This window comes from Strigops habroptila, chromosome 9 (assembly GCF_004027225.2).
Source record: "Strigops habroptila isolate Jane chromosome 9, bStrHab1.2.pri, whole genome shotgun sequence".
Taxonomy (NCBI): domain Eukaryota; kingdom Metazoa; phylum Chordata; class Aves; order Psittaciformes; family Psittacidae; genus Strigops; species Strigops habroptila.
Window position 1 is genome coordinate 25,206,375 of NC_044285.2, and position 26,734 is coordinate 25,233,108.

Consider the following 26,734-nt stretch of genomic DNA (forward strand, 5'->3'; position numbering starts at 1 on the left):
CAGCAGCAGGACTCCCTTTTTTATTTAATGGAAATTGTCTTTTGAAGACTAATACAAAGAATTAATGTGGGCATCAGCAACTAATGTAGAGATTTGCTCTGAAACCTTGAGCCATGGTTAGCTTAGACAGCTTTTTCCCCTCTAAAGAGGCCGTTTGTCTTTCCCTTCTCTTGTTTCCCCTCTTCTTTCTCATAGTGTCTCTGGCACTGAGCTGACCAAACTGGTAGGACACTAACCCAAGATGAAGACACAGAAAGCAGATAATGCTTCCTCCTCCTTTAGGGAGCTGAAGCAGCCCACAAAGGGCTGGTAAATCATGAAACACTACACTGCCTTTTGATGAATGCAAACTTAGCTAAACCTGAATTTGAGCCCTTAGTCTAGGCAGGTTAATTAAACTACCTGCTAGGCAGTGCATTTTCTTAGAGTTAGTTACACACAACGGTTAATAAATTAATGACTCTGACACAGCAAATTTGAAACTCACTGCAACAGGCTTTTTGCCAAAGCAAACCTTGCTTGTAACTTTAACAGACACTGAACTAAGGCCTCCTACTTCTTACCTGCTGCCTGCTTTATTAAGAAAGGAAGTGTTGAAAGCCATTGTATGTAAAGACTTCTGTAAAACCAGTTGTAAACACACAACACAAGCTCTTACGGTGATCAGTGATCTGTAGAAGATTTATATTGCCATCTGAAGGCATGGCACACCAACAAAGCCAGTGCTGGGACAGCCTGAAACTACAAAACCAGCCCTGCTCTGTACTGGAGATAGGCCAAAGAGAACCTACTGAACTACTGTACTGTTGTGATTTAAAAGTTACTACGAAGAGATACAAAGATTTAACCTAAATCATTTAAGACAGTAAGTAAATAGCTAATGCTTATAATTTTTAAGCTACTAAATTGTTTGGTTACTCTGTATATTCTTAAGTAAACCACCAGGTTTTTACTCCTTTAGAGTACAAGGGCAAAGGGGGCAGTTGGCATTTAGGCATCCAACTATTACTGGCATTCTTCCCGAGTCCTTCAAAACTCTTTACTTCTATAACTTAACCCAAGAGACACCATCGACAACAGACGTGTGGAAATGAAGTCTAGCTGGCAGTTTATTTAGATCACAAACTGCACTGTCCAGAAACTGAAGTCATCAAGAGAACACAGTGAATTTCATACTGCTATAAATCATAGCTTAATTTGAGATACAATTAATCTTTCTTGTAATTAAACTTGGGAGAGTAACCAGAATAGGATAATACAGGTTAAACCCCCAAATCTTTCAGCAACAGACAGGCATTTTCAGACAGGTGACTTAGCAAGTGCAAGAAGAATACAGTAAACTGGCACAACAGACTACATAGTACATCACTGTAAAAAGTGAAGACATGCTTCAAGCTTTAGACAAAAATCCTACCAGCAGTGCCTTGAACATTCCTGACTATGGAATTCAACCCCTCATCATTAAGTCAATTATTATAAACGGTACTTAAAAAAATGTGAATTGCTCCAGAGCCCAAAAGCTGCTGCTGAGGAATCTGGCTGCAAGAAGCACAGTGGTACAGAAAACCTTGAGATTTCCATTCTAATAGCCTATGTGGTACATGCATGTGTATCATTTAGAAGTGTTGATATTCCAACACCTTGACATACTAAAGTTACAAGCTGCAGTGGCTTATCAATAATACTGGTGAGCAGCACAGAGCCCACAGTAACATATTTTGGGGTTATGGGTTTTCTCCTTCCACACCTTTTCAATTAAACAAATTTACAATTCATTGGGAAGATGCAAATCCCCCAAGACAGACCAGTCATGACACCATTGAAAGCTGATGAAAAGCATGGCCATTGTGAAAACCAGACTTGTGGCTTTTTAAAACAAAAGAAGAGAGAATTCCACAAAAGAGCCAATATTTGACAAATCACAGCTTCAGCTAGCATGATGACTAAAGGAAACTGCAAGGCTTGGAAGAGGCTTACACCAGTGCATCTCAATTCTGCATTCTCTCCTTCTGATCTTACAGTCAATATCTTGTTTCTTGGAAGAGTAAGACATTAAATCAAATACATTTTATGTTTAGAAAAGGAAGAAAAGAGAGATGAACCAAAACATGGAGGTGGACTACTGTTAAGAGATGCAAATATTCCTTAAAAATATTTTTTCAATTGCAACCAAATGTTTTGCTGCAATTCAGGTCTCAGAGCTAAAGTGAATCCTACAGGAAGCAGAAAAATACATCTGTAGAGCCAATAATAGATACAAAAAACCCCCAAGCTACCAACTATGCCAAAAAGCCCGTTATTAAATGACCATCAATCTTGTTACCTTAGGGAATTGTAGGCACGTACCTGTCAAATGATCCAAGTAGTATTGGTAGAGTTTGCACTGAATAGGTGTCATCCGAACTTCTAGAACATACTCGTATTTTGGTGGGAGGAACTTTGTTAATGCTGTGTAATCTTTCCTCTGTAATTTTAAAAACAGTACTTTAGCCACATAAACACGAAAATGTCTAAGGAGAGCTTAAGAACTTCTGGCATCTTAAACGACAAAGCATCATGCATAAATTACAATGATTCAGATGCTTTCCAGCCACAAAGGGAAATAAAGAGCCCACTAAATACAATCCAATTCCAGGCACTCTGTATTGATCCTGACTGAGACACCACTGGCATTTCAGACTTCAGTGACCTTCATCAGCGCTAACCTGCCTGTGCTGTGCTGCACAACTCCCTGGCTGCCTGCAGGATAACCTCAGCCAGCTCACTGCACCAGCGGAGCCTGCAGGCAGCTCCCACTTGGTACCGGTGATTCCACCACCTGCATGGCCTTGCTGTTATCTACAAGTGCAGCAAGCAGCTCTCAAGAGAGCATCCTTTAGGAACACAGTTGTTTTCTTCTAAGGAAATGATATAGTATCTCAAATGACTAATAGGGAGGGCTGCTTTCTAGGGACAGGATCTGCTCTGTGCAGCTCAATGTGAGAAAATCTATTTGGGCTCCATCCGATGCTGCACAAACACGGGGGCCCAGCATGTGAAGGCATGTAAGACTTACTTGCTATTTATGTTCCTCTTCTTGTTCTTTCAGTTTGTGTTCCTGTACTGCTGTATAAATGTGTAGAAATATGCACGCTATCCTCTCACTACTATTCTTATTTCCAAGATCAGAATTTTATGATAGGAGGTTCTTTACCAGCCTTACGCATTGCCATAATCCTTTTTATTTCTCTGCTTGTGGGACTATCCCACCATGACCAGGCCACCCAGCTCATGCCCTCTTGGACTGTTTCATCAACTACCAACAACTGCCCAGGCAGAAGAGGCACTTATTGCCTACAGTGTCACACCTTCAACCAGGCTGCCGGTGACTGGATTTATAAAGCAGATGAGCAGTAACATCATGCTGAAAGCACACAAGGTGCAAATTAACCGAAAAGCAAGGAATCCAGCCCTCATTCTGAAATCCTAAGCAGTTTTGGTTTTTTTCATCTAAGGTCTTTAAGGGAACAAGTTCTTTGCCCTTTTGGACCTAATCCATCTTCCTTCTCTTCCCCATTGTTCTGATTCTCACAAATCAGAACAATGAATTCAGAACCAAGTGACAAACTGTGGATCACCAACTTTCCGTGCAGTTTTGAAGGCAGTTGAGTTGTACTCTTTAAAATGTATGTATGGAATTAAAACAGAACATTTCAAAGTAACTGACGTCCCACTCTACCATATAATTTTCTAGTCTCTTAGCAGCTGCATACTGTAACATACATGCATGTCCTGCTTAGGAAACACTGACATTTGGATAAAAGCTATGACCTTTTTCTAAGTGCTTTTATCAGAACAAGATTAAATAATCCCTTCCCCTCCCTGCAGCTAATTCAAGTAATTAGTTATAGTAAAACTGTTCTTACCTGAACACATCCAGCTAACATCTCATAGAGAATATGTGCACGCTTCTTCATTACTCTGACATCCACCAGAGTAGAGTCTGCGCACTGACCGTTCTGGATTGGATTTATAAATCGATTTCGGAATTCCTTAATTGAACCAAGCAAATTCTCCTTAATAAAGTTAACCATGCAGTGATCTAGGACAGAAAGGTCATAGGTGTTCAAAATAGAAAGTACAGCACTGGGATTAATTCTATCAGAAAATAAACGTGTTACATCTTAAACTAAGTACTTTCTATTGAGAATAAACCCAAAAAACCCCAGTATTTTCAGAAAGGACATCTTAAACTGACACACACTCTAGGCACAGTGGTAACATCTAAATTTAATGTCAGACTTCAAACTACCTCATTGTGTTTGTAACACACAGTTTGAAAGCTGCTGTACACCGAAGCAATCGTACAAGAAAATCATATTTGCAAAGATTTTTAAATAGATTCAAAAGCATATTAAACAATAGGAACAAACATTCCAGCATATTAACAAACAGGAGCAAACGTTAGAGGCTAGTTTAGAATGAAACTCCCAAGACAGTAACATAAATCAGTGTTCTCTAAGTTCACTAAGAATACTGCTCTACAATGGGTTAAAGCAATTTAAATTGATGCTGTTGCAAGACCTGGTCCACCCATTTTCCCTCTGAACATTCTCACTTCCCCTTCTGACATGCTGAGACTCATCTGATCCTTTGGCTCGCCAGATCAAGGAACCAAACTGTCAGAAAGCTATTCACTTCTGAGTTGTTAATTTTCTGATACTCTCATACAGGCTCCCTGTGGAATCAATGTATGTAAGGCCATGCCAAGGGAAAGGATGGAGGAGAGGCCAGATTCCCAACAGCTTCATTTTCATTTGGCTTAAACCGTGATGGAGCCACAACTTGACACAATGATTTAAAATGCAAAACCAGATTGTTAGGGGTTTTTTTAGACATAGAAACCTAGCAAACAGCTTCACCGTATCAAATTCTTTTCTTCTCATCAAACTAAATCTATCTAGATGTTGTTGAAAGGCAAAAGTATATTCAAGGAAATAAACACCAGACAGCTACTCACATTCTATAAGATTATTTTGCAGTGGTGTTCCTGTAAGAATTATTCTTCTCCTGGATCGAATAGAATTCATTGCCTTGGAAACAGCAGATGCTTCGTTTTTTAGTATGTGCCCTTCATCACAAACAACAAAGTCGGGGCCTAGAAAGAAATAACATTACATCTCTCCCATCTTCTATAACCACAGAGAAAGTGGCAGCCTAAAGAATACATCATTTGTTCTACTGATGCTATTGCTCTTTTTTAACTTTGGGTGTGTGTGTTTTGTGGTGGTTTTTTAAGTGCAGTTAAGGTTCTCAGCCTTTGCACAAGCATTCACAGCAGCCATTCTGGTGAGCTACAGGGTGTTGCTTGTAAAGTCTTCATGGGAAGGATTAAATAACAGCTATGCAATATACTCCTGTAAAAATTTTCTATCACGCAGCTAGGGTGTGCATGGCTCCATCTCCATTCACCCTGTCAAAATGCCATGAAACTCTTCCTTAAGTCCACCTTAGGCTGCCATCTATTGGTGCTTGGTCAAGTCCGAAGAAAACCAAAAACTGGGTAACCACTAAGTTTTCATGAAGGTGACAGGTCAGTATCAATAGGGGTAAACAGTGCAATCAACAGTCTTAGGTAAGACAAGACACAATCAAATTCGATTTGTCTGAATTACAGACAAGCAAATTGCCACCTTGGAGCTGAAAGTCACCACAGAAATGTCCTCAGCTTTTTTCCAGAACAACCTAAGGATTCTAGACTGCTTTTTTAGGTGAGTTGCACAAGGAATGTCAAAGCCACACCACAAGACATTCCCACAGTATGCAAAGCAACTCTAACAGAATTATTAACTGCTACAATTTGAGGTTTAAGATACATAATGCTAAACTTGGCAGAACAGACTTACACTCCCTAATGGTTTTCAGATTTGGGGCCATTTCTGTAAGCTCTTTCAGTGAAAGGAGAAGTAAAAGATGTTCTAGGATCCAACGAGTAACTTAGAAAGAATGTTTTACCAGCTCTAAACCTCAATTCCAGTACTGTGACACGAAGTCAAGTTTACGCACCTTTGAAAAATGCTAGACAAAGCCATGAGCTGGGTTTATCTACTCAGCTCTAAACAGGTTGATAACTGAGATGGCAAAGGAGTATTTATCAGCACGGACAAGCTCATCTTTTATAACCTACCACGAAAAGTTTTTCTCAGATAAACTGCCTTGTAAAGAAGAAAATTAACCCGACGGCAGTGATCAACAACTGAGAATCAATTAGAGCTTTGACCACCTGCAGGATTTAATCCCAGTGCCATTTTAAGTGTCAAGAAGTGATTTGAATCTCAACATGCTAACAGAAAAGGAATCAAGAAGATATTTTTTTCCAAGCAGAAAAATAATTTCTTTTTAACCAAGTCTAGAAGACAATTATGGAAAGACACATGAATTCCAAACACAGTTAGACTTGTCCAAGCCTACTTATTGCTGAATTTTCACACCCACCACAGAAACATTTCCCCATATCATTCCACAACTTTTGTACCTTCCCCAGTTTTGACATCATGCAAAACAGAGTGGCTACACACAAAGCCTTCCTTTAATTTCCAACAACACCTCTTAACAGTGACAGATCCTTCTTCTAGCCCTCAGCCTAGTATTTTCTGCAGAGTAAGGATCTTGCAATGAAGCAGTCCATGCAGTGTGCAGTACTACTGACATGGTTTGGAGCCAGCTTCTAGAACTGAAGCATTTGCAAGGATTTGCAGTATCTCCCCACCAGATGTGACAGCCTGCACATTAATGTACCATTCTCAGAAATAGATTTGGTCTAGTACATTATGTTTGCAAGCAGAATCGTAGAGAACAAGGACAATGACGTCTTAATGGTAGATAGCAATCAAAACTCTGCAAATACCCCAGAAACCAGTTTCAGTCAAGACTGTGATTCATTAACATGAGGAAAAAAAATAACCAAAGACCAAAACGAGAAACAAAAAATCCACCTCAAAACCTGCTGTTTAGAGTATGTGAATGATAGTAAAAATATGAAAACACTATCTTAGTAAAATTATCTGTGGTTTGTTTGGCAGGCGTGTAGCACTGATATCTCCAACTAACATCTTGGCTACAATTCAATGGCAGGGATTTTCATGAATTTGTGGGTTTTTGCCTTGTTCTTAAAAAACATGAATGCAATTCATTATGGACAGAACATTTCTCAAAATATTATAAAGGAATGTAAAACTTAAAGGGCCCTCAAGGCACCACTTAGTCCACTTTCTTCATCTGAGGTAAGAGTTACGAGAAAGGGACATGTCCTCCCTGACAGAAGTATGAAACTCCATGACCTGTCTTTCTCTGAAACACTGGTATAATACCTATTTAATGCACATCAGAATAAATTCTGACCTTTCCTTTCTCCAACTGATGTAAAAACCAACTGATAACAGTCCTTCCTGCAACCAGCTCTTCCATGGTGGAGGCTTTGTCAGTTGAGTCGTCTCTTTCTAGGCTAAAAAGCCTTACTCCCTCAATCTTTCCTCAAAGATCATAGTCTTCATGTGCTTATCCTTCTTGCTGTACTTACACATGTTAATATATTATGTACATAAAACATACTCAGTGATATATAGATATACAGAGCTCTTTTCCTCTGAGATCTACAAGAACTTACGTCTGCTTTATACAACTGCCAATTAAAGAGCAGTTTCCAAGTTAAACAGTGATGGAATTTTTATTAGCGGCAACAAGTAAGAAAATACAAAGTTATTGAAATGCTGCAAGCAAAGCACAACAGCTATCCATAAACCAAACAGCATTTCAGCAGTGGCACGGAGCATTATGGGAAACCATTTGTTGCTCTGAATATGTATATAATCCTGCTATTCTTTCACATAGCAGAGGTAGTTAATTAATCAAATCAGTTCTCCACCCATAAACTTTGGCTAAACCTTCCCTCTCTGGTCCCCTCTTCAATACAAGCTTTTACTACAGAATATGTCGACCTTAGCAGTATTCATTTTCAACAGACACTTATCATTAAATTATCGCTCAAGTACCAAATTTGCAGCTTTTTAAATTAAAAATGCTCCCAGAGGCAAAGGTTTTCCTATTTACAGTCACAGCAGAAAGCCAGCACATAAGCTTCATAACTCTTTTCCTGGCAGCCTGCTTGCTATATTGCCAGGGCTGTGATTGCTGAAGATAGCAAGAAACAAGTAACAGTTATTGTAAAATACTTCTCGTCAGTTTAGCCAATCCGAATGTCTCCAAAAACTAATGGATAGCAACAGAGGAACATTTCTGTCTTTTTGTAATTAGTTAAAATAGAGAAAGATTTGAAGCATGAAAATAATTATGGAATTCTTTCTAGGTTAGTTTTCCTAACGGTCCCATTCTATCCTACGAACCAACTAGTCCATGAAGAGAATGAAACAGGTTTTCCACAGTCATATGAAATTACTCAAAACCTACAAGGCTCCACGTGCTGCATCTTCTGAACTTGACTGAATCTTAAGACTGGAAAAATCAATTAAATGCTTTATCTGCAATCGGTTCATTAGCACTTCATTAACACCTATTTGTTCACACTTCCAAGGTACACTCTCAGCTGCCTTTCACATGTAGTTGCTCCCTTAAGGGTAGATTTCTACCAAGGATGAAGCAACTTGTGGTTGTAACAAATTAGCAGGTTAAAATAACCTTAGGTTCCCAACAGAGTCAAATTAGCTTGCACAGAAAGCATTGCTAGCAAAGGAGATACCTATTAGGAAAAGTTTCAAGTATATATTCCTGTGGTCATTTCTGTATTTGATTTGATAGAAAAGACTGCTACAGAAGTCTATTTACAAAAGCAGATGGGGTAGTGTCTGAACAACCATCTCTGTAACTCAGCAAAAACCAACAAAGAAAGTCGGAAGAATCTTAACATTATCGTTCAAAGTGATTTGTCCAAAAGATTTTTATTTGCAGGATTACTTTGCTCATATATGTAAACCAGGAAGCACATTATAGCTAATGCATACTTTCACTCATTGTCACTTACCTGGATCAACTAAAGCTTTATTAAATATTTCTTTAAGTTTCCTACTCTTCACATTCCTGCCTTGTGCAAGATTCCGATACATCTCATAGCCTATTATCATCACACCTCCATCATCCTGCCAACGCTGGAGCATGTAGCTTCTCTCTTGAGGGCGTTTCACAGTTGCTAGTTCACAGACCTTTCAAAGGGGGAAAAACACGCTTGAATTTCTCTTAAAATGCCAAAATCCTGGTGTAACTTTTAAATACCTAAGGCTGTTCAATGCAAGTAGATTTTTCACATACTTTAAGTGCATTCCTTAACCTGTATTTTGAGAAGTGGAGCTTCCCAATTATGTAAACCTTTCAATTATTTCATTTTTAAGAAGTCTTTTTAAGCCTTATACCTCTAGTTTTTCATCATCTTCTAAACCTTCTTGCCATTTCTCGAACTCATTCAACCAGTTCAAGGCAGTGTTCAGTGGACACACTACAAGAGCTGTCCGAAAATCCAGCTTGTCACAGAGCAAGACTGTGTGAAGAAAACTCACTACCTGCAAGAGGAAAAACCAGACAAAATGCCAATTAAAACACTGAGTATTAAACACTAGGAAAGAAACCTGCGAGTATATATTCACATATAGAACTTACCAACAACATTCTTGTTGAAACATTCTTTCCTGTTTGTTAAACAACTCCCTGCTTAAAATTTAATACACAAGTATTTTGAACAAGTATTTGTTACACGGCTGCATATGTGCTTCACACCCTGAGATACACACGGTTTGGAATTGCATCAGATAGCTGAATGATTTCATAAATAAGGAATGCTCCTTCTACATTTCACCAATTATTTTCATAAACTAAATTTTTCTATGAGGTAATTTTGAAGCTTTCCCCCGATACTCGCCCCAAACATGAAGCAAGTTCACCTCTTTGGACTTCATAAATGTATCAAGTTTCTTGAAAGTGAACTTCAATTTTAAATCAGTGTTTTCCAAATGTTTTCAGTTTATTGGCAAATTCTCTCAAAAGAGCTCTGCAGCAGGTTACTGAAATGCTTTCCAGGTATTCACACTGTAGCCAGACTGGCTGTATGCTGCAGATGGTGACACCTCCTTGAGGGATGGGAAAAAACCCTCAAATCTTTGGATGTCACTCAGTGATTCTGCTGGGCTGCCTGGTTTTGAGCAGTAGCAAATGAAGACAGGACTAGAGGTGACCTGTAAAAACCCAGGAGCAGAAGAACCGGTGATGCCAGATCCCATGGCAGCTCCAGCTCTCACACCAGCCTTTCAGTGGTGAAGACTGCACTCTAATCCATGCAACTATACAACACCCAGGAAGTTCTTTCTGGTTCAAATCTTGGTATGTGGCAACTCTGATTTAATACACTGTTCAAAGTCATTTCAAACTGCATGACTGCTTGGAACACTGGGAAACAAACTGCTTTTAGATGCTGCAATACAAAAGGAATTACTAGTGGTTTTGCAATCAAGACAAAAGCATCTTGTGTTCAGATGAAAAAAGCACCCAGGAAGACTAATCACAGAAGTCCTATGGCCTGGAAAGCCAAGAGGACCCTAATCACTCTGTTCCCCTGATCCTTTACTGACATTCTTCTCTGCAGTATGCAGTCTGCTAAAACTTGTTACTGATTTAATATAAGCTAGACAACAAATGGCACTGCAGAGTGCAGTAGAAGGACTGGGAAATGACCACATAAAGAAAGAGCTACCTAAGCTACAAAAACTGGCCATGAAAATATGCACATTTTTATTATTATTATGCATGTAACATACATATTTGTAACTGTGGCTTTCTTCAATTATCAAACAAATGTCATTAACACATCCAGATGACACACAAAAATACCTTCTGCTGTGAAATATTTCATCAAACTAAAATATATATTGTATGAAGTGTGTCATCTCGACTGCATTGCTACATTAAAGCAAAACCTTGCACTCCAGTAAAAGGTGTAAATAACTCCTGAAGAACCGTAACAGCTGAGCTAGAATTAAGCATGTAAAAATGCACTCTTCAAAGGTGATTCTCAACGTATAAAACTCCTCTTCTACAGGATTGTAGATTGCCAAAATACGGTGTCTGTCACTCCAGCTTCCATGAACAAAGCAAAGCTACACATACTGCAGCTGGAGTTCTTCAGAACATACTGTCCACATGCTATGCACCACAACCAACCAAGACTGCAGTTGGTTTTACCTACGCAGCACATACAGTGAGTGACCACAGTCCCTCTGATCACCTACAGCTCTGTGTTACTCCAAAAACCCTGCAACCCACAAAAATCCCCCAAACCACAAGCCTCAAAACCACAAACCCCAAGCTTCTCTTGATCCCTTGAGCTTCTCTTTGCAGAGGAATCTGGGGATCTAAAGAATCTGAAGACATTATGCCAGCCTAAGTGCTCCATGACCATATCCTGCAATTTGCAGGTCAGGAAAGAAGACTCTCAGGATCAGAAAGTCCTAAATGAAATCTGTCTCAATTAGATTTGAGAAGAGCAGGATTAGGTATTTCTCATGTAACTTCACTTTTTGAAGAACCCAGGTAGCAATGGTTTAGAGGGAAGACACAACAATAAGGAAGCCATCCGACCCAGTAAGGCATAGCTAAGGCTAGCAAAGTGTAACAGATACCTCCTGCTAGATTCTCTCTGAAGATTTTCTCTTGAAGCACATTTCAAGTCTCCAATAATGAAAGATTCCAAGTCAAGCCTGCTATCTAGCAGCATCCAGATGTGCTGACCACACCAAACACCAGCTAGCAAGGCAGATGTGAGCGCTACGGAGAGGAAAAACTACTGAGACACCTCATTCCAAACATACAGGTGTTAAAGACTAACTGCTTGGCAACAGGATCTCACAGCATTTTGTTTGCCAAGTGGCTAACAAGGTCGTGAAGTTGGCTCTTGTCACTTGCAGACTATGAATCTAGCTATGATACAAAAGTGTTGAGACATCTTTCATACAGCTTGGAATTCCAGTACGTTCATATACTGACCTCTCTATGAATGAACAGCTCTTGGGCCTTCACGTCAGGTGATAGGGCTTCCCAATCCAATGGGGAAGCTTCTACCACAACTGACCAAGATGGAAGAGGATGGTGAAATGGCATTTCCTCACAGACGCTTTGAGGATCCCATCCTCACTGTAGGAAGAAAATAACCTCTTTGAGAACCATCATTACCACGCTAAAGAGACTGCACTCCAGGGAATGAGTAAAGAGCATCCATATCTGGAGCATGTGAAGGAAGAATTTATAATGAAGTGGTGTGCAAGTGCTGGCTGCTAACGTGATTTAGACTTTGCCAGTCACAAACTCACCAGAGCACTAGACAGATCTGCCAAATGACTTCACAGTTAAGAACTGCTCCTGGAACAGGAAGGCCCTGATTGATCCCAAGTTGAAATCAGTTCTAATCAACTCCAGTGTCTGCAGAAGCTGCAAGTTAGATTTCTAATGATTCAGCTCAAGCCAGAAATCAAAAGGGTTCCCAGTAATTAATTTCACTAGCTACTTGTCCTGATAAAGATACAGGAGTATCTCCCTCCTCCAGAAGTGAGGAAACAGCATCAATGAAGGCCAACAACAGGGAAGATGAAAGAGGCCTTGCTTTTCTGAGGGCTTTTTCAAGCACAGATAAAGTTGTTACCTTCCTCCTTTCTTCTTCAGAGGTCTCAATAATTTCCCTTTCTCCTTCCCAGAATCAGAGGGAAAGGTTCTTCTGTCAAATGACTTCTGCTAAAGGAATTCTTGGGAACAGACTGGGCAGCAGAGCAGCAAGACGCTGGGCAACTCACCGCTGTTCTTTGGTCACAGTATTCGTGGTGAAACTACATCTGGCTAAATGCAAAACCAAAACTTAAGAAAAGACTGATAAAATACTTGGAAACAAGCAACTAAAGGAATTCAACACTCCTGACTACCCTGAAAAGGCAGCAGCATACATCCTGAGAAGCAGGGAATTCAAGAGAACTGGTTTTGATCTTTAATCTCTTTTGAAGGTCGAGAGCATTAGCTTGTCCTGAGGCCTGCAATGATAAGAAGAGGCCAAACAAAAGAGCTATGAGTTTTACAACAATTGCTTGGGTGATCAGTTTCAGAAGAAACATTTTCAGATGGGGATGAGCTTCAGATTTTAAAGACTAACAGAAAAGGTAAGTTGTTCACTAAGCATCTTTTAACATGGCAGAAGAGCCACTTGTATCAGACCACAAAATATGGAAATCTATTTTTAGTAAATGCTACAATATTCTGCTTTAAAGATTTTTACAAAGCAGTCTTCAGCAGTGTAAAGAAGGAACATGAGCTGAAGTGAGAATGGAGGCTTGAACCTGAAGATCTCGGGAAGCAAAGAACTGTAAAGCCAAAGAACTAAAGAAGTGAAAAGGGGTTGAAAGTATGGCCTACATTGACCTGACAAGGCAATGGGAGTTTCTGGTCTCAACTGTTAGTGATGCACAACGACCCAAAAATAGTACATGTGGACTACTACTGAAATAGAAAACAAATACCCCCTAAAAAGCCTAAACTGTAGAAAAACATTTATATTAAAACATAAAGCATCTGACTTTAGATACTAACAGTCTGGCACAAAAAACCCAAACGAAACAAGCAACCCTGATAAACCTCTACTGCATCAATGCAATAAGTTAACTGAAAAGCCACTGTGGAAAATAATCAGTTTAAAGAGCAACATATGAATGAGGAAGACATAAAACCCACAACCTCCTTAAGATTATGAAACTGTCTTAGAAACACAGGCTCCTGAAGCCTATTAGCTTTATTTTCTTGTTCTGAGTTGCAAGGGAGCTACACATCACTTACAATTAAATATGACCTTTTCACATAAATATCAGGATTAGCTAATTTAATTTTTGATATTTTAGAAGTGGAGACAGCACAAGTGTGTATCAGAACTCTCACAGGGGTATACTACGAAACACAGCTTCTTCCTCAAGGCCTCTTTACAAAATGTTTTCCCCCAGCAACCCTCCTCATCGAGTCACTGCCTAGGAAGCAGAAAGTTTTACTATGTTCAGAAAGTCATTAAAATTGGCTTTTCTTGTGTCAGCTTCTGAGAGCAAGCTACAGACCAGAAAACAAGACAACTTCTGTTTCTTACCTGTAACGTTTTCCCCAGACCCATACAGTGAGCGAGAATGCATCCAGAACCAGGAGATGTCTTGGTTTTTTTAACAGATTCACAACAGCAATCCCACATGAACTGAACACCTGAAGAAAATGATTGAAAATTTTCTTACTAAACATTCATCTTATCAGAATTCACCTGGTAAGAAATAGGTGTGATCACTGTAACAGCATGACAGCTTTTAGAAAAGCAGTGCTCAGGATAATTATTGATTAATTTCTGTCCAATGGGTTGTATGTGGGGTGATCTTTGACTTGAACTTAGTTATATTCAGAGTTTTCACTGAAGATGTGGCAACTGGTTAGAAGCTATTACTGTTCATACTGCAGATGACCATGATTTTGAAGACAGGGAGAAAAGAGGAAGACAGATGAAGTAAGAACTGTGACAGCTGAAAAAAAGGAAAATTATGCTACATAACAAAATGCATTAACAACATGAGGCTCTGCTGGGTGATTTTTTTGTTCTTTGCAATAGATTTACTGGGAATTGTATTCTACTATGCTATACTTGGCACAGGCTTCAACTTATCCTCTGTTATCTGGTTCAAGGCACCTCCCTTTAAGAGCTGAAGCAATTCTGTAAGTTTCTTACTAAAATGGAAAGGTTACAAACTTTGAGGAGAATGTAAAACAACGGAATGAGCTGTGAAGAAAATCCTGATTCCCCTTCTCCTGCACTAGAAACCGAATATGGGAAGAAGTTGGCTTGATTTGCAGTCATTGCAGGTACCAGGAAAACACTGTGAGATTTTGAAATCTTCACTGAAAACTATAAAAAGTGAATATACTAATTCCTCAACAGAATGGGTAAACATATATTTGACTCCGCCTCAGTGTGGAGAACTAGATGATTCTGGGGAGCCTTTCAACTTCACATTTCTAAGGTTCTCTGCTTGTAAAACAGAACTATGTCTTGCTGGCCTCAGATACTTTTGTTCAGATGTTCAAAAAAGAAAGCATTAAACCTGACATTCTGGCATCTGCCTGCCAAGGAGTTTTTCTCATGATTCTAATTCAGGTTGTGTCAGGTGCTGGACCAGTGGAGGGGTTTAAAACTATTTCCTTACCATCTACTTGGTGTGGTTTCAGTCTGGTAACTATACTCCTGTGAACCTGCACTAATGGTTCTTTGGTTTCTTCATCTTCATCCAAAACCAGCTTAGTTGTAATGGGACATTTCAGAGGTGAAGCATCTTCTATCTCTATCACCTATAAGCAGAAACAGGTCATCACAGGAATACTTCATACATGAATAATACCAAGCATTTGGAAGAGTGCTTTTCCCCACGGAAAGTAAAGCAGTAGGCAACTGAAACGGCTTTCTAAAGATCTCAGTAATCTTAAAACTTAGCAATGTTAACCTGCAGTAAACTACAAATAAAACTTGTGGCTTACAAGGCTACATATAAGTTCTTTTAAAATTACTTATTAAATTGAGGTAGAAGTATCATCTTAAACATCATCAACAATTCAACTTCCTAGCATTTTGCAAAGCAAACAGAACATACCTCTCTCAGTTTCTCTCTCTCCCGTTCTCTTTCTGCTATACGTTTTCTTCTTTCTTCTTCTTCTTTAAGTGCATTTTGTGTCTCTGTTCTAAGCTTATCATCTTTAATAATTTTCCTTATTTTCTTCCTGCCTTTTCCAGGAGATTTGGAATCATCATTTTCCTCATTCTCAGAATTACTCTATTACAAATGAAACAAATTGAGTATTAGCAAGCAAATTATGGCACAGACCATCAAATCTTTCATTTTTAGACAAGCTCCCAGAAATTTCTACATACACAGATGGAGTTCAGCTCATAAAAAAGATACTCTTTCTTTTAAAAAGCAGGTTCAGCATGACTGAAGTGCCACCTCAACTCTAATGTATTCTGAGATATGGAAGATAAGCCCAGCTGAGTACTGAAGGCACTGTTATCATTTAATAGTAACTCATGACTACGAATAAAGAACTAGTTCTCTGTTCTAGCGGTGCTAGATCGGATCAGCCATCACCTACTCTACACATAGGAAAAGAAACCCTAATACTAGAAAACTTTAATCTACTGTGTCACCTTCTATGTTTGGTTTAAAAACACCATTTACTTAAAAGATATCATGCATTTTTTATCAAGAACTAGACAGGAAATGGCTTTAGTTAAATTCAATGTTTTTTCTCCATAATGGTGCCCTTTTACAACTTTTAGCACTGAACTGACTTTGAGAAAAGTTGTATTTTTTTACTGTCCTTTGTACAGAGCTGTTGGAGCTACACAAGTACCTAAGCCACAAAAGACAGGAACTCCTTTTCCCATCTATTAATTCAAAACACAATATAGTACCTTATTGTTGTTTTCACTTGAAGAATCCTCCTGAACCTTGATACGCCTTCGTTTCTTTTTCTGCTTGTAACTGCGCTGGTTCTCTTCTGCCTCAGCTTTCTTGGCAGATCTATAAAAAAAATGAAAAAGGCAGTATTAATAATAACACCTCGCTGCCTCACTGAAAAACAATGGTGAAAAGTACATGGACTGTATTGCAAAATAATAGAATATATACTCCTTTTATGCCATCAGGTGTTTACTTTGAAACCCCCCTTCCCCCTCAACTCACTGGACACACATAGCAACAGCCTATTCCAGACAACCCTGATGAATCTCAGAATTAAGTATTAGGTTTCTACTGCAACCCACCATTCCTCAACTGATACTGACATATCTAGCATAAAGATGCTCATTTTTTATTAATCTTTTGTGTGTTCTGGCTCATTAAATCACTGTGTACCACAAAGTGCAGTACAAATTCAAAATACTCCCATTTGCTGCAAAGTTAATCAGCAGATACTAAATTATAGACAAGTATCATCAAAGGCTTTAAGGACTGATGCAAAGTCTTTAATTTTTCCATCTCACTACCTAAACAGCACTATTAAAAACCAAAACCCAAACACAGGATAAGCATAGCTATCTTTTATTTATACCTTGTTCTTGGACGCTGGTCATCTTCAGACTCACTGACCTCTTCGCTAACTGCAGATTCATGAAACTCGGAGTCATTTGAATCGTCGCTGCTCACTTTAAAAATAAAGGGTGATTTCATGTTGACTGTTACTGCAAAGTTAGCAACATGACATATGTTCTAATTACACAAAAAACTGTTTACAATCAACAAGCACTGTAAAAGTTCATTTCAAACAGTGTGGGACCCATCAAACATACTAATAAGCAACAGGAATATAAGGGGTAGAGTAGAAAAGCTTAACATGTAAACACTACCTGAGCTCTGATAGATGGCATATTATGCCAACATAAAGATTTGAGGTGTTTATGTGTCTATGTATAGTTTACAAGCAAATAACAGAAAGCACTGCATTAGAAAGTAACACGTTTCAAAGACAGTGGGTGAGGAGGAGAGAACACAATGGGGAACAGTAGAGAATTTCAGGAAACAAAATATGACTTTTAGTTAAGTGGAAGCTTTTGTTTTAAATGCTTTAGATATAATTTTACAATCACACTCTACAATTTATGCAACAACCCTTACTTACTAACAACATCTGCAATTATATCACCCTATTTCTGGCTTGAAGTTTCTTCAGGTAATGCGAATTTAAAACGGACTCAAGAGACAATTAAAAATTCACCTCAACTAGTAGCATTAGGTAATACTTGCATAACTACTTTTAGGAGCTATCACTGGCATTTATAAGTAATTAAGACCAGCATGCCACTTGGCATCTTTATAGTTTCTCTTTGACCTTGAATGCAGTGGGAAGTTTAACTGGTTTATGAATACCAAGGCTTAAATCAAGCATTGTTTTATATACATGGGGAAATGTATATTAATAACACAGGGATAAAAACTATCAAGCTGAAATAAAGTAAATTGTTCTACTTGAGACTAGTGAACTTAAGAGACTTACACTAAAGAATCCTGGGAATTAATCTGGCTGCACCTTATTTGCACATTGCCACTGTAAATTACAATTAGTTTTCATGAAAGAAATGTTGTTAGTAGAGTTATAATTCCATAAGGAAGGAAAGCATGAATATACATTCAGATAAAAACGAGGGTTTTCATGAAGGAAAATGGCAACAAATCACATTGCATCTTTCAGTCTGTGGAACACCATAAAAAATGGCTGGCAGTAGTGCAACACCAAGAACAGGGAAGTACCATGCCCCCTTACTTCCACTTGCCACGAAACACCATCAACATGGACCACATTGACCACTGATAAAAAGCCTTTATCCTTCTATCGCTCCCCTCCCCTGCTCAAAATGATTAAACGCAAGGGGCTGACACGTTCTTTGTTCTTGCATGCAAGGATGGAAATGAAAACTCCAAGCCAAGCACCATTTCACAGTGCCATCTGGTGTTCAACTACAGCTTGTGACATTTAAATTCTAGCACGGAGAAATTCCTGAAGCACAAGGGCCTACTAACACTCCACGTTAAAGGGAGAAATTACACAAAGGACAAGACTGATTTTCACAAAGTGGACATAGTGGGCTGGCCTCTGTTATTTAAGATTCATATTCTAAAACTCAACAAGGCTAATCCAATTCAGAGACAACTGCATTTGTATTCAACATTTGAAATAAAACTATTAAACCCAGGTAAGAGAATTCTAGATTTAATACACAGGAAGTTTATGCAGAGATTGTGGAATTATAGAGTTCCAGCTCTCCATTCTGACATGCTCTGGACTTATTTTATGGAAGCAAGTACTTGTGACAAAGCACATTTGGGTTACGTACCTTTCCTTCTATTTCTGCGCTTCCCTTCTTTTTTCTCTTTTGGTTTTGCCTTTTTTTCTTCACCAGATTCTCCGTCGCTCACTGTCAGCTTGTGCCTCAGCAGCCTGTGTCTGTATCGAGGCTTCTTGGATTCTTCTTCCTCCTCTGAATCTGATTCAGAATTATCTTCCTTTTCATTCTCTTCTGTCAGAGATAAGAGTCAGTAACACATACACACTGGTCATTTTTTTCTTACTTAAATTTGGCAAGAATTAAAAGCTGAATTAACTGAGGCTCAATTCTGTGCTTTTCCAGGAAATCACGGGCAACAACATATTGTTGTTTCCTCAAATTTGAAGTATTTTACACTGGATTGTCTGCTCCCATGGCTGCATACGTTAGTCAAATCTCTCCTGTGTGTTTGCACATCTTAAAGTATAGATTATTCCTCACAAATCCCCAGAACTTCTCAATTACTGACAAAAATCAGACTATTAACAAAAGAAAAAATACACTTACAGGAGAGTAAAAGAGATGATAATCCTCATGTCATCTACATTGGCCTCTATTTGGCAACTACCTATCAACATCAATGACATCTTTTTGGTGAAAACTGAAGAAACTTCATAAATTACAATTTTCCCAAGTAAGCTTTGAAATTACAACAGGCAACACAGCACCACTTTTTCCCAGATGCTTTTTGGTGCTCACCATCATCTCCTGTGTTTTCAATTTGCTTTCCAGTTTTCTTTTTTCCTTTATCCGAGTCATCATCTGAAGATGCATCCTCATCAGAGGAAAGATTGGCTTTGATTTCTTCTAAAAGCATTTTCTTGGCAATTCTTTGAAGTAAAACAGAAAAAACTATTTATTCCATTGTTCATGGAAATCTATGAACGATAAGTGTAATCCTATACCATTCTGAATGTCAAAAAAAAAAGGGTTGAAAGCTGAACAAAAGAGACACACATGATGAAGAGTCATTGTGGTAAGCCAGTACATCAGCAAAATCTTAAGTGCAACCTGTTAACCTGATTTTAGACAGCAAATATGTGTAAATGCTTCTTAATAAAAGAAGTTTCATGCTGTACAGCAAGACTGGAGACAACTATAAAATGTACAGAGCTAAACATTTCATTTTATTCATGGTCTATTTGGATGGACTCTTTTGTCAGTTTGGGATAGGCACTTGTATAACCGCTCATGAACACGACAATGCACCAGACCAAATCCTGACACCCAAATCATCCCCCCCCTCAAATGATCACTTACTTGATTTAAATCAATGAGACTCATTTCCTGAGGCACTGAATCTACCTGACTGGTGTACACATAAACAGTAATAGTTTTTAGCACAGTGCGCCACTGAACGCGTGTTTTCAACAAGGAGAAAAAGATTATTGCAATAAGCATTAACTCACAGGTTTAAAAAAATCAATAAAAATAATGACTATATTGTCCTATCTCTACGTATCTCACCTTCAACTGTGTCACTGTTCTAATTGCCTGGGCCCACCCTACCGGCATTAAATGCCTCAGGGGAAAAAAAACCTCACACTGAATCCCTCAGGTAACGACAAGCCTTAAAGCAACTATAGCAAAAAAAATATAGCTGTGTATACACAGACACACAAAAACATTTTATCAAACGTTACAGGACCTGAACTTCAAAGAAAAATTACAATCTTATTTCCTGTTCCACAAAGCGTTCGCTCAGCTTCTTGCAGTTTCATTTCAGCACACGAGTGTTTTCAGCTAACGTACAAGTAGTTACTATGGAAAAATGATTGATTTTCATGCTCTTGCAACATAAAAATAATCTTACATCAATCTAGCCAAGGCAAGATATAAAATATGTCAAATGCACAGGAAAATAGTGGACTTCTCTGAGAACCTGTACTTCCAAGGGAAAAAAAACCCTTTAAGAATGAAACAAGGCCTTCCTCATCAAAATATCAGAAATATTACAGTTTTCATCCAATGGACATCAATTTTAAATGATCAAATCGGGTCTGTTTTGCCTTTCAGGAGAACAGGAAGGATTTTATACCAGCCAAACCCCATGAAACTGAACCACAGTTTAGGCTTCGCTTGGAAACACCGAAAGAACAGTGATCTCTAAGTACAGCTTCCTACACATTAGAAAATTAAGTTGTTACTTTTATGTAGTGCATGTAAAATAGGTTTTAAGAAATCTGAATTCATTTTTCAGTATGTAACATGTCCCTAAAACAAAGGAACTTTTCAATGCCATTTTATTTACTACTTTTTTGAGTGGTAGTCTAAACACACCAAGTATTCTAAAACTACTGTATATTCAGTTATTATTAAAAGATGGAAGTAAAATGGTTTCATAAAGATTAAGGATTGCTCAGCGAGTCACAGACTGTCCATCACCATTGAAACACCCCCCCTCTTTTGAGCAGTGGCTTGTGAAGAAACAGCTGATTAAAACTGTAAAATGCAGTACTCATTATAAGCTTTGATTCCATATACATCAACAGATCATAGTGTGAACCCAATGAAAACCTAAAAGTCTATAGATACGTAACATCCTCTTCCAAATGCTTTTTTGCATTAGGTCCTTCCAGAGGATGTGGAAAAGGGACTTGGTTATTTTTGTTGTTTGTTTGTTGGTTTGCTTGTTTTTAAACCCACCACATTGTGTAGAATAGCAACAAGAATAAATAGCTCCTTATGTAAGAAACTGAGACTCTACTTCTTCCATCTCTTAATGGTCACAACTTCTTCTTCAAAATGAAACTGCCTGGAATGTCACGAGTTGGCTTCTCTTTAAAAGCTTTTCACATAAATTAGTAACCTTGAATCCTACTCCAGGAAATGCAGATGGCAGCAATTTGGCTACTTTTCTTGTTTACAAAAATAACAATATTCCCACCAAAGTTTTGCTTCGGAAAAGGAAAAAAAAACCAAACAACCCCCCAAAAAGTAGAAACATTAAAAAGAACTGCAAAATTTTAGAATTCAATCTGAAAGCTCTGCCTAAAACCACTGCCTCTGACTTACTTTGGATTGTCCTCAATTGCATTAGCAAAGTTAACACAACTTGTACATGTACAACCATACTTACCTCTCATACAAGTCACCTTTAAAAATTTGGTTATATATTTTTAGACAAAGGTTGACTTTGCTTCTTAAAAGAAGATACGCATTTTTCTTTGTTCTTTTATAGATATTGTTTTAAGGGGGAAAAAGGAAAGAAAATGCATCATTCACATAAAAATACCATGCACAAAATGCACTACCCATAACCAGAAGATGCTGTTGTTTCCCTACTAATCATCATCATAACCACCAAGTAGACTGGGTAAACTTACTAGTTTCTAATTATTTATAATAACATTATTGCTTTTATACTCTGCAACAGAAAATAATGACATATTTTTTAGCTAGGATAAAGATTCAACCACTTTGAACCAAACTGGGATGGAACTGTCTGTTCAGTGAAAGAAGCCACATTCCCTTCAATGCACTCCACTCGTACAATGTTAGGCTAAAAAGGCTAAGACATTGTTGAGACATTCAGAATTTAAAAGATTCCTATTTTTAATGTAACTACACATCTGACAGGAATTTAGAGTGTAAGCAATATTAGCAGCAAACAGATTAAGCCTTGTTAATGCATCTGACAAATGACTGATAGAACAAATGGTCTACATGAATTAGAATAAACTGAGTACTGGACTCTTGAAACTGGTTTTAAATTAAATCATATGTGGCTCAGGAGAATGTATCAGATTTCTATTTTAAGATGTAAACCCATTTAAAGTGACCAGGCTTCTAAGCTAAAAAACTTCATCTTTAATATTTTAGTATTTGCATTAACATCAACTGCAAGTACCAAGAAAAACAAGCTATGACAGTGTGAAAACTCCCTCACTCACGTTCTTCCAGAGAAACCCGTGACAGTCAAAAGATATCATACTATTTACTCGAGTCAAGGACGTAAAAGATATTCTTGGCCAACCAGATGTAACAGTTGAGCACTATAAACAAATTTAATTAAGAAGCACAGAGGGCTGCATGACCTCCAGCACAGGGCTTCAGGTAGAAAAATAAACAGACACCCCCCTGCATTTCACTCATTTATGCCACTGATCTGCTGTGACCTTCAGCATGTCGTGTTGCCCTGCTCCATCTTATCTACACATACTGCGAGATTTGCTTAAAAGGACATTTTCCCAACACATATTTATAAAGTGCCTTGCAGACTGGGGCTGTAATGTCAATCAGGACATGATGAAAAACAAGTCTAAAATAAAATAACAGATTATAATTTTGTATCATTTGGGATTTAAATAGATTTCACCTTTGTAAGAATGACACTAACAATAGACATTTACAAAGAATGAATTGGTCACTATGTATTTTTTAACTTCTGCTCAAAGAAAACATTTTTAAAGAGAGATAAGCAAACTGGAAGTTACCCAGGGGTTGCTTAGTCCCGCTATAGGACTATTTTCAATTATCCTTCAGACACTGCAGCAAAAATGGAATAGTAGGTGCAGCCTCTCACGATGCCGAGTTAAGTTCACACCATAATTTGCACCATTCTTGTTCAGGAATTTGGAGTGCCAATACGATGGACTCAGTAACACACTGCCCAAAATCTCGGTGAGACAATTCTACGACTGTAAAAATCATTCTTCTACTTAGAGTAATAATTTTATATGTTGGTAAATGATCATGACATATTATTAGCAACTGCATTATGTCAACTCACATGTAGTGTTCATTAAATACCTATTAATTACCTGCAGCAATCAGGTTGCCCAAAACAAGCCTTTGGGCCGGGGAGGACATTTTTATGTAGCTAATAAAAGGCACTATTCTTTCAGCCACAGCACTACTGAATTAAACGGGCCTTTGTTATGTTATTAAAAAATTTAGAACCATTTAAAATAGACTTTAAGAGACAAATATTTGGATGAAATGTCATAGATGTTAAAAAAAAAACCCAAAACAAAAGAAAACAGTGAAAACTGCCAAACACCTTGTTCTAAATACTGTGCTGTCTTTGTTGGAAGAGTTCGATTTTCAAGCTGTCAGAGTTGTATTAAATTAAATGCTGGGACAAGAAAAACGTTTTACAAAAATTTATTGCAACCATCAAATACTTAAAGGCATTCTGCATTAAATACACTATTGACTTCTTAATAAACAAAACTACTGCAAACATATTAAACAGTACCATTTAAAAGATCAGAAGGACCAGTAATAGGTAATTACACAACATATGATGAAAGCATACAGCACTGTATGTCATATTATGACCCACTTGGATATTGCATTTTGGCAAAGATGATTTCAAGACTATTAATATTCATGTCATGCACATCCAAAGGTATTCAAATAACAGAACATCTAAACTAGAGACTTGCAAACATGAGAGTTCCCACACTACAAATACCCGGTAGGTACTAGGTACCCTCTTTGGCCTGGAAGAAAATAGGCAACTTATCTGAATAGTAGGTAAACTATTTAAACACTTTGTGTTGAGTAAACAGAAGAACAAGCTTTGAACTTCTTGAAATTTGTGCGATCTTTTTACATTTTAGGTACCTGATTTTGGTGCCAAGTACAACGCATGACGAATTGAGAATCAGACTGCAGTTACCAGTTAACATGTCTGAAGGTTGACAAAACTGTTTATTGACAAAACAGCTCCCCATCTCATAAATATATATTCGAAGTATTCCCTAAATAAAAACTTCAACAAAGATTCATCTTAAAAACAAAGTACAGAAACTGGTTTTTAAACCCCGAATTCATAGTAGTGATTTGATCAATTGGGTTAATTCATTCCCCAATATAGTTCTTAAATTAATACTTAAGATCTGCCAGTGACATTTGTAAAGTAAACACTGAACTTTGACAAGTGTATTTGCTTAGTTATCAACCAGAAACACTTCAAAAACAAACAAAAAGGAAAAAAAGAAGGAAAAAAAATCAAAACAGGACTGAAATTAAAGAATCAGAATCTTCTATTACCAACGTTTACATGTTCTGCTTATGACCCTGTGCTGTGAAGTCCCTAAAGAGCATCTTTCTTTAAAATCTGAATTACTTGGTTAAATTTGATGACAGAAACCAAGCAAGAACTACATCAGCAGCAACGGTTTGATGCCAAACTGAGGTCTGTGAAGGATATAAAACAGTGTTTTGAAAATTTACTACAGATCAAAACATACAACTCTGTGAAACAAAGATTCCATCTTCTAAACTAGTAAGGCTCAGAAGCAGAAAAAGACTCCAGCAGCAACTGTGCAAAGCTATGAAGCTGGTCCCACACATGCAATATGGCCAAGAAAGATCAATCAGTTTCTGAAATACGGTATAAAAAGTTGCTGAACAACTCTTTAGCTAACTACAATAGCTTCCAAAAAAAGAAAGTGTAGCTCGGAATTGAGCAATACTTCATGTTGTGCATTCACTCATCAGGCAACGAAGCGTCTACGTTTTCTAACCAGGCTAATTTTGATGGCTACAATGGTACTTCATTTTTATTGAACTTGAAACTGAAGCACACATAAGCCACAATTCTGAAAATGCCTATGCAAAGACTTCAAATGTGTGTATGTATCATTAGTCTCTGATACCAGTTGAGCCTATGCACAGTGCTTGTAGAATCAGGGCCTTAACTCTCACATTAGTCACTTCAATGTGTTCTCTAGTGGATTAAAACTTAGTTTCATGAACAACTGAAAATATCTAATCGTGTTTTGCCCTATATTTGTGTTTTCTCTTTATTGAGAAAAGGTGTTTCAATTAAGAAAGCAAATTAGGTAACAGTGATAAAATCAAGTTCAGTCGGAAAATCTTTAGCACTGCATATTGCACAGATGCAAGTTTTTACCTTCTATAGCCACGTAACTAGCTGAAATTCACATTTATCAGAAGGAGGTTTTTACCTGCCTGAATGAAATCCTTGCCACTTTCAATGGGAACATAAACCGGACAGTGCTGCAGTGCTTTTATAACACACCCTATGCCAGGTGTGTTAGCTAACACTTCTAAATACTTTCTTTGCATTTCTGGATTTTGGCCTCTGTTTTCTGGCCCCTTGTTCAAACTTGCGGGAGGCCCGTGAGCGAGTCTTTACAAGGCAGGCAGCCGTGGTTTTTACAACCTGCTTGCTCTTCCGTTGCGCCGGTTTGCGCCCACGCCTAGGGTGTGTTATAATCTTTTTTAAGTCCTTACGGATGGTATCATACCTATTCTCAGGATCGTCATCATCATCATCTTCCTCCTCCTCCATTGGAACAGCCCTTGATTTAGTCTCTCCCTCATCTCCTGGGGGAGGAAGGGGAAACAAAGAAACAGAAGACATGAACACTTAATACATGTAAACCAGCAATAAACAACACAGCACATGAATGACTGTCTCCATCAAGAATTCCCATATAAAACCAGCTTAGTAATACCACCACTTTTCTACTAGCAAAGCAGCCAGTTACCTTGACATATAAACCCATATTTTATATATATATTTTTATTAAAACAATATTGTATTATTAAAAGTCTCTAGTTTTTCAAGCAGCACTTTCGTCCCCATTATGCTTGGCTACTACACACAACTTGCACTTCTCTCCTTATTACATACTATGAAATTGGGGTTTTTTTACACCAAAACACACAGAGACTGAATACTCCACCTATGAGTCAGAAATGAAGTTTCCTAAGAAGATCCTGCTCCATGTCAGGAGCTCCACTACTGAACTTGGGTAAATTGAAAAGGCCCAAACAAATGCATTACAGAATCACTCACCAAACTTACAAGCTACTCTGCTGCTAATTAAGAAGTACTCAAGAACA

General features: G+C 38.0%; 1 protein-coding gene across 7 annotated transcripts in view; it reads right to left on the minus strand.

The window, feature by feature from the left end:
* Window positions 1–26,734, minus strand: part of ATRX (ATRX chromatin remodeler) — an 81,609-nt gene that overhangs the window by 23,658 nt on the left and 31,217 nt on the right. For 6 of the 7 annotated variants that reach the window (XR_003993108.1, XM_030497233.1, XM_030497234.1 and 3 more), the window contains 13 exons: window positions 26,134–26,212; window positions 19,610–19,740; window positions 18,920–19,102; window positions 17,140–17,233; window positions 16,502–16,610; window positions 15,684–15,863; window positions 15,243–15,384; window positions 14,147–14,256; window positions 9,402–9,548; window positions 9,017–9,194; window positions 5,000–5,137; window positions 3,906–4,081; window positions 2,347–2,464 (listed from right to left, as the gene is read on the minus strand). Coding sequence is in view for 6 of the 7 variants with exons in the window: in XM_030497233.1 (XP_030353093.1) it covers window positions 2,347–2,464; window positions 3,906–4,081; window positions 5,000–5,137; window positions 9,017–9,194; window positions 9,402–9,548; window positions 14,147–14,256; window positions 15,243–15,384; window positions 15,684–15,863; window positions 16,502–16,610; window positions 17,140–17,233; window positions 18,920–19,102; window positions 19,610–19,740; window positions 26,134–26,212 (1,785 nt within the window). In the remaining variant the exon portion in view is untranslated. The remainder of the gene's footprint in view (window positions 1–2,346; window positions 2,465–3,905; window positions 4,082–4,999; window positions 5,138–9,016; window positions 9,195–9,401; window positions 9,549–14,146; window positions 14,257–15,242; window positions 15,385–15,683; window positions 15,864–16,501; window positions 16,611–17,139; window positions 17,234–18,919; window positions 19,103–19,609; window positions 19,741–26,133; window positions 26,213–26,734) is intronic. The other variant, XM_030497232.1, reaches the window with a different exon arrangement.